Genomic DNA, 7,893 nt, shown 5'->3' on the forward strand with positions numbered 1-7,893 from the left:
AAAAAGTGTAAGTCATACTACAACTTACTTCAAGTTCTTCATGAAGCGCCGTATTTCGTGTAAAAGATGACGCTGATAATCTTGTGGATTTGTTTAATGACCTTTAAGCTCATTCTACCAAATACGCCATAAAACTAAATGTAATTACACACTTAAAATTCCCAATAAAATAAAAGCAAAATAAATAAATAAATAATTCATAGCAAACACAGACCTAGCTGACTAAAACGGTCTACCAAACCCACAGCAAAGCTCACCCAAAATTCAGATACAGTATAAACATACATATACACGTGAAACATCTGCAAAAATACTTCTCAGGTGTTGAGAATCACTTAGTTTACAATATATAGAGTCAAGATATCAATGTGATATTTATTAACTGTGCAGTTGAGCTTGTGATGAGGTGTTCTGGTGTATAAACCCTGGTTCTTCTGCCTTTCCTAAACAACCCGTGCCTAATATTTCAGTCCTGCTGTTTAAGAAAATGACTGAAGCGCTTACGTGCGCGTGCGTGAGATCCGCGTTTGGCGGCTCCGCCCACCTGTCACGGCTCCTCCGCTGCTCCCCCGGATCCGGAGATTATCCCATATTCAAAAACCATGTAAAACAACCAGCCTGAACGCGATCCTCCACACAAACTCCTCCACGAGATCCGCGGGAGTACAGACCTGCGACCAGAGCAGCGCGGAGAGAGAGCTACAGCACTGCCGTACCGCTCCTCACGTGGTACTGTGTGAAGAGCACAAGCGTGCAGAGCAGACAGGGCCGACAGCGCCCCACAGAGGCGACCCTTATAAAGACATTCATAACACAGCCGGGCCTGGTGGACCTCAGACTGCTGCAGCTCTGGTTACTCAGGATTAATGTTTAGCAGTGATGAGCTTTTTGACAAACACTGACTGAGTGAGCGGGTTTAACAACAGGGGAAAAGCGCTTATTCACTGAACTGTCTCTGAAGACAAAAAAAAATTTCGTTTCTTTCCAATAAATTAGAAACTTCTAAACTAAGACGGCCATCTGTTGGGATTACAATCTCCACCAAATCCAAATAGATTAGAAAACCCTGTAATGGATGCTGAAATTTCTAGAAGGTGAACACCACCAACTTCTCCTCCCACTTTCAGTTTAACCAAGACACAGGTAAACAGATAGTCAAGAACCTTTATTTATCCATGTGTGCCACTCAAAGATGGGTAAGAGTCATGGAACAAGATCTGACCACTTAAAAGAGGGAGATCAAAATATGAAATCAATGGCATTGTAACTTCTCATTTTAACCTCTAGGTATTCTACAATGAGGCCAGCAGACAGGGAAATTAAAAGACAGCAGGAACAGTGTAAACAGATATTCATATACAGAGAAGCAAAACAAATTACCTGAAGTCAAAGTAAAATGTTGGTTAGTATGTAAAGGAACAAAGGGAGGAAGAGCCCAAAATCTTATTTTTTCTATTACAGCTCAACATACATTTCTACACAGCATGCAATAAGGCACCTATCTAACACAATGAATAAGCCTATGCTATGAGTTGAAGCACAATTGTTATTCAAATGGAAAAAAAGCAAAAGGTCAATAACGTTCACTCCCATAAAAACAGTATTCCTTTCATTTCCCTTTCAGATTACCCAAACCATATTAAAAAAATACATCATCAGTTTGTAAAAGATTTTTTCCCCCCCATACACAGAACTGCAAGTAGAAAGCGCATTTTTATGGAATTTTGAAAAACTGAATCAGAGCAAGCTATATTTTTTATTTGTATTGATAAGTATACACAATCTATTACACTAAATTTTGATACTTTGCTGCATGTGTCCAGAATATAAGTTAACTACAGGCTATATATATATTTATGGATGACGGAAGTAGTTCTACAGCAATGGCAAGGAATACGTTCGTACGCAAATATGCACAATTTATCCATTAGTAACAAATGGTGGAGTACCAAAGAAAACCAGTAAAGCAACATCGGAGAGGGAACATTAAGATTGCGTCACACAAATTTGCAGTATACAGTGATTCTTAACCAGCCAAATTAAGATGTGATCATACGAGTTCATACTCGGGTCATACAAAACGGGTTGGAGGAGGACTACAAACTCAATTCAACAGTCTCTGCAGGCCTACAAAAGTTCCTTGCCGCTCATTTTACAATCAAGCTGAACTGTGCAGCACTTCAACGAAGTGAACAACAGGTTGGTAAGGGCATGGTCACGAGCACATCACTAAGGGTATGCTACGATTAACTCTCTCCTGTTGGGTTCATTCTCTTATACACCATTCTGGCTGACTTTGTTAGACTCAAACAGATTTTTTTTTACCAGTTCTGCACACTGAGCTTCTTTGGAGCTAGAAAAAAAACCCTCAATCATCCTATTTTCCTCATCTACAGATGGTTAAGACTGACTGAATCATACATCGGAAAACAGGGGGGTTGGGGTGGGGGGAGAAACAAAAACAAAATGGGGTGGGAGCTCAATACGTAGAAGAACTGCACACTACTCACCTATACACATGTGTATATATATAAAAAAACAGTTATTTACAAATGATATCAGCTTCTGAACAGCCCATAAAGGTCGTATGGGTAAGGATACAAGGACAGGGGAGTGACTAGGTGAGTCAAAATCTGCATTACTTGGTCACCAATTATGTCTAAATCCCCAACAAGGATTGAGCCATGGTACTGCCTGGGAGCATAACTGGCCCAAGTCATTAAGCATGAAATTGCTACAAGTTTGTCTACATTATCTTACAGGAGTCAAATTAAAAACAGCAAGCTCTATATGCACATCAGGCAGATCAGTATTAGCTCAATGCCAATCACACCACGTATTGAAATTCATCGCTCTTAAAAGGTGAAGTTAAAGGACTTAACCAAAAGCTTACTTTCAAAAGAGCATCAATATCGTCCTGAAAGCCCACATTAAACTTGAGATTTTCTTTACATCATATTTTCTGAAAGGAAAAAAAAAAAAAAAAAAAAAAGCTGCTTAAGGTTGGCTTGAAACGAAGTTGAGACAGATTGCAAAATACTTCCAAAATCTTACAGGCGAGCTCACTGATCAATATGACTTCTATGATGCCTAGACAGGGAGGAAGAATGGTTGAAACCCTTTCCACACTGAGAACACCTGTACGGCTTCTCACTCTGCAGAATTCTCTGTTTCAAAATGGTAGTATGCGGGAATCCCTTTCCTGATGGAATAGCACTATAGGAGGACTTCTCATCCAAATGAACACGCTGGTGCCTTGCAAGAGAGGAGGAATGATTAAACCTCTTGCCACAGTGAGCACAGGTGTACGTTTTTCCGTCAGAATGAGTTCTCTGGTGCCTAGACAGCGATGATGAGTGATTGAAGCTCTTCTCACAGTGGTTGCAGCTGTATGGCTTTTCACCAGTGTGCATTCCCCTCTTCATAGGGGTATCAAAGGGGAACTCCTTGTCAGGCTGTGGATACATCTTTGCTTCTAGATGAACCTTGTGATGCCTCGACAGGGATGAAGAGTGGTTAAAACCTTTGTCACACTGAGAGCATCGGTAGGGCTTACCGCCCTGGTGAACCAGCTGGTGTTTCTTCAGGTGGCGTTTCCTCACAAAGCTCTTCCGGCACTGGTTACACTTGTAAGGTTTCTCACCAGAGTGAATTCGCTGATGTTCTCTCAAAGTGGCTGCAGCAGCAAAACATTTGCCACACTGAGCGCACCGATGTGGCTTGTCACCAGCATGGGTCTTCTGGTGCTGTTTCAAATTAGACGACGTGGCAAAGCCTTTACCACACTGGGGACAGTTAAAAGGCTTCTCACGAGCATGCAGCTCTTGGTGTTTTTTTAGATGGCGTCTGCGAACAAAACTTTTCCTGCACTGGGTGCATTTGTAGGGCTTGTCATCAGAATGCATTTTCATATGCTCTCTGAGTGTGATTGCTGCAGCGAAGCTCTTCCCACATTCAGAGCATCTGTGCGGCTTTTCAGGGGAGTGCATCATCTGGTGGGGTTTCAGGTTGAATGCATCAATGACTCCTTTGCCAACTAAATCCACACCAGTGGGGACATAGCTTTTCTCCTTCATATGGATCTTCATATGTCCTCTCAGACTAGCTTCAATGGCAAAGCTCTCGCCACAGTGGACACAGATGTAGGGGTGGGCTCCTTTATGGATTTCAAAGTGTTGGTGCAGATCAGTCATGCTGCCGAAAATCTCCCCACACTCGTTGCACTGCAGACCGTGGGCTTCATGAATTATAACCCCGTTTTCTGACTCCACTGTAAGCTCTCCTCCGTGATCTGACTCGACCTTCACCACATGCTCCGCAGCTCCACCCATCTCTGCTTTCAACAGCACTTCACCAAGCAAGGCCTCGTTGCCTTTTATGTCTGCACTTGTGAAGTAATGTGGCTCATGATGCACCTCGGATTTTGTGTAGTCATGGTCAGTCTCTGTTACTGCATCCACACAGGTCACAGCTCCCAGATCTCCATGAATGGCTTCCAGGTCAAGCCTCTTGTCCTCTTGGGTCATGATTTCAGTCTCTGCCGCATAGTGCAAGTCCCCGACTTGCGTGTGGGCTATGACACACTCAGACCCCAGCGTGTCGAGGCCTGGCGTGTCGCACTCAGTCTCTGACTCAGCCATCAGGACGCACTCCAGCCTGACGACTTCCGTTTTTAAGCTTGGGTGAAGCTTAGCGTTGCTCTAGGAGCACCGCTAACAATCTCAGAAGAAAAAGGGAGACCTTTTCGGTCAATCTGAGCCAGGAGGTATCCTCCCTGTTAAAGACCAGACAACAAAATTACTTACAGATGCATGTCCATGTGTAAACAGCAAATCAGCAAGATTACAAGGTAAGACTACAACATAAATCAAACCTAAACAGACTTAACAGTTATTACACCAAATTAAATGAAACACTGTCCACACACAGCACAGCTATCAGTAACAGCATAACCTGTGAAAGGCTTGTTTACATCAAACTGGTTGGACAGGAGGCTAACATCTGCACTACTGGTGTGCTAAGTGAACAAAGTGAAGCAGAAACATCACATTTCCCAAAGACTAAGAACTGCTGACTGAGAAAGGAAAGGAGCCAAAAAAATAAACAAAGCTCATTTACTGACAAAATCTAAACTGTGTGCAGAACTGCAGGAAACTCAAACAAGGCTATCTGGCTATTACCATTAAGCTAGTTAGCAAATTTCTGTTTTGCTAAAACAGGCTAGTGTTAGCCGGTGGACAGTTATTATTGAAGCTAACTTGCTGGCTAGGTATACCTATGAAAGCAAAGTTTAGACATGCCGGAGAGGCCTCGGACTAACTTCAAGCATATGTTGCATAGTACAGCTTTCCGTGTTTGCAGCACTACAACTTTCTAAAGAGAGGAACTTTGGAAGCTGCAATAAGTAACTACATACTGAGTGTAAACACTGGGCTGCCTTTGTTGGCTAAGTTAGCGGGCTAAATAGCTTGCTAGTTAGCTTCATGAAGCATGCAATATCAGCTAACTAGCTGGCTAACTAGCAATTTGGCTACTTCTCTCTTAAAAGGGCAACTTATGTTCAATATCGTGTTTAGTTGTTCAGCAACCTGATATTATGCCCCTGTGCGTCCAGTCGTGGAAATTCTGACTCCGTCGGTTCGCAGAATTACACCGCCTTTAGCGGTGGGCATCTTGTGCGACTGAGGTTGGAGGAGCTAACTAGCTCTAAAATGGCCGCCGCTAGCTTCCGCCCTTCAGAGGCATGTAGCCACGCAGTTGGGCCCCGACACACCGCTCCGCCGTGGGCAAATTAAAACCCAACCAAGCGCACAGCGTACGCCGAAAGGAGCCATGTCAAAGAGAAGCATCTGCTCCGGCAGTTAAGTGCAGTTATCGTGGAGAAACGCATAGCAGGAGTACACAGCGAGGCTTAAAATGGATGGCTACCAAAATGGCTAACCATGGCAGAACGCCTCGCGAAAAGCCCGGGAAAGGCGTCCCCCATCTTACATAACCAGCAGCGCGCGGGGCTTTGTGCTGATGAAGATAACGGTCAAAACCAGCTAAAAGGTGCAACAACCGAGCGCTGCTAGACCCGACGACAGCCCAAGCTCCTCGAAGAGCGCCGCGAACAGTGCGGATAATGCTAGCTAACGACGACATTTCGTAGCATCGTTCTTAGCTGGGGCGAAACAACATGGCCTACCGTCCTGCTAAAGGGAACCTCGCTAAGCTAGCGCAGTACGAGCTGCCCACCGCCATTGCTACCCAAGAGCTTAGTGACGTGCTCGGTTTTCCTGCTGGCAATACCGAGAGCAGCCAAACGCGAATTTACACGATTTGCGAAGAGGAGTACGGAGTATTAAGCTAACGCTGGCTTTAAGCTGGATAAAACGGCACGCATCTGGCGTCTATCGCAAAATAACTTTGTCCTCGTAGCAAAGCTAGTTAGCCACCTACCGTTAGCTAGACTGCAAAGTTTAATCTGAAACCATGGACTATAGATAATCCGTACGAGCACTATTAGGACACAAAGACAACTGTACCGATCTGCCCGATCCGGTGGTCCTTAGTTTGCTCCCCAGAGTCCAAAATAAGGACCTCTGTTTGCAGGCTTTGCACCACCGACGGCCTCTAGATCGTTGCTTGCTTGCGTCTGCACTGGTTGGCTGCGGTCTGCTCGCTCGCTCGCTCGCTCCCTCTCTCTCTCCCCCTCTCGGAGTGTGTGTGTATGTGTGTGTAAGCGCTGGCGCCACAGAGCTTCTGGCGCCAAGTGTGTTTAAGCGCATGAGCAAAAGGATAAGTCCAACTAAACGAGCACACGTCTGCCACCTAGAGCCTCGGCGCCTTCCGCACGGCACAGCACATCTGAACACCACAACACCACAACACAGCTAGATCATAGTAAAAACCCTAAAGCCAGCCCAGACGATCTGCGTCCCTCATGTTGTATCTGACAGCCGGGGGGATCCACGGGCTGGTCAACTCTGCTAATGTAGCTGCCTAGCTAAAGCAGTGGGCTACAGATCAGGGAACATCAGGAAGGGGGAAAGCGTTTGTGGTTGAATCATTTGGACGCAGCCCAGATATAACCGGACAATAGCAGAGTGATACAACTGATACTGTCCTCACGATTAACGTTGTAATGTCCAGACTCCGAGCCGCGATCACTCTGCTGTCAAAGTCTGTGGTGAATGAGACTGCTTATCAACCTTTCGAGTGGGTTTGGGAGGCGATACTTAAGGGCTGCGTCCCAATAGTTGCACGAAACATCCTTCCCTACCCGAGTCCCTCGATTCTGCCTGGTCTGGAGCCAATGGCCTCGCTACATAGACATGCAGAACCGACCAGCATGTGAAGCCACGTTAATACTAAATCGGGCAAAATCAAGAAAGGCAGATTTTAAAGGACGTTTCATTTACGTGCTCAGATTTCTTCAGTCTTTGCTCAAACGTCTCGTGTTGTAGCCCCAGCTGTAGCTGAGCTCTGTGTCTCGCTAATGGCGGATCTTGTTTTTCCGCCTGTGGCCGTTAGGGGGCACCTTCTCCCCGTGTAGGCTGGAGTAGACTCAGGGAACTGAAGGACGGCACTCGACACAGACAAAGGATGCCAGAAAATAGGATGTAGCAGTACTTTAGGCCTGACTGAAGCGCTGCGCTGGAGCTGGTTGTTTTATCACTGACGGATGTGTTTCTGGCAGCCAGGCTCAGGGCTTTTTAGCTGCAGGAAGAGGAGAGGAGGAAGTTGGTGTTTTTTGGTCTGGCTCTACCTGCCCCGCATGACATTTGAGCCAGACACGCACCTTCTTGAAAGACGATATTCAAGAAATTCACACCTCTCTCTTCTGTTGGAGATCTTCTGAGGTCTCCCTCTTTCGACTGTTTTTCCTTCATTTGGTCTGGTAATAGTTGA

General features: G+C 45.4%; 1 protein-coding gene across 1 annotated transcript; it reads right to left on the reverse strand.

Annotated features, from left to right (window-relative positions):
* Nucleotides 1-1,146: 1,146 nt before the first annotated feature.
* LOC140554650 (uncharacterized) lies at nucleotides 1,147-6,708 on the reverse strand. Its single transcript, XM_072677862.1, has 2 exons — nucleotides 6,528-6,708; nucleotides 1,147-4,774 (listed from the first exon to the last, which is right to left on the reverse strand). Exon 2 carries the CDS (start codon nucleotides 4,638-4,640, stop codon nucleotides 3,063-3,065), a length of 1,578 nt encoding a protein of 525 aa, XP_072533963.1. The 5' UTR covers nucleotides 4,641-4,774; nucleotides 6,528-6,708; the 3' UTR covers nucleotides 1,147-3,062.
* Nucleotides 6,709-7,893: the final 1,185 nt, after the last annotated feature.

This window comes from Salminus brasiliensis, chromosome 4 (genome assembly GCF_030463535.1).
Source record: "Salminus brasiliensis chromosome 4, fSalBra1.hap2, whole genome shotgun sequence".
NCBI lineage: Eukaryota > Metazoa > Chordata > Actinopteri > Characiformes > Bryconidae > Salminus > Salminus brasiliensis.

Coding starts and splice junctions, on each gene's coding strand:
- LOC140554650 (XM_072677862.1), bottom strand. CDS start 4,640: ATGGCTGAGTCAGAGACTGAGTGCGACACGCCAGGCCTCGACACGCTG.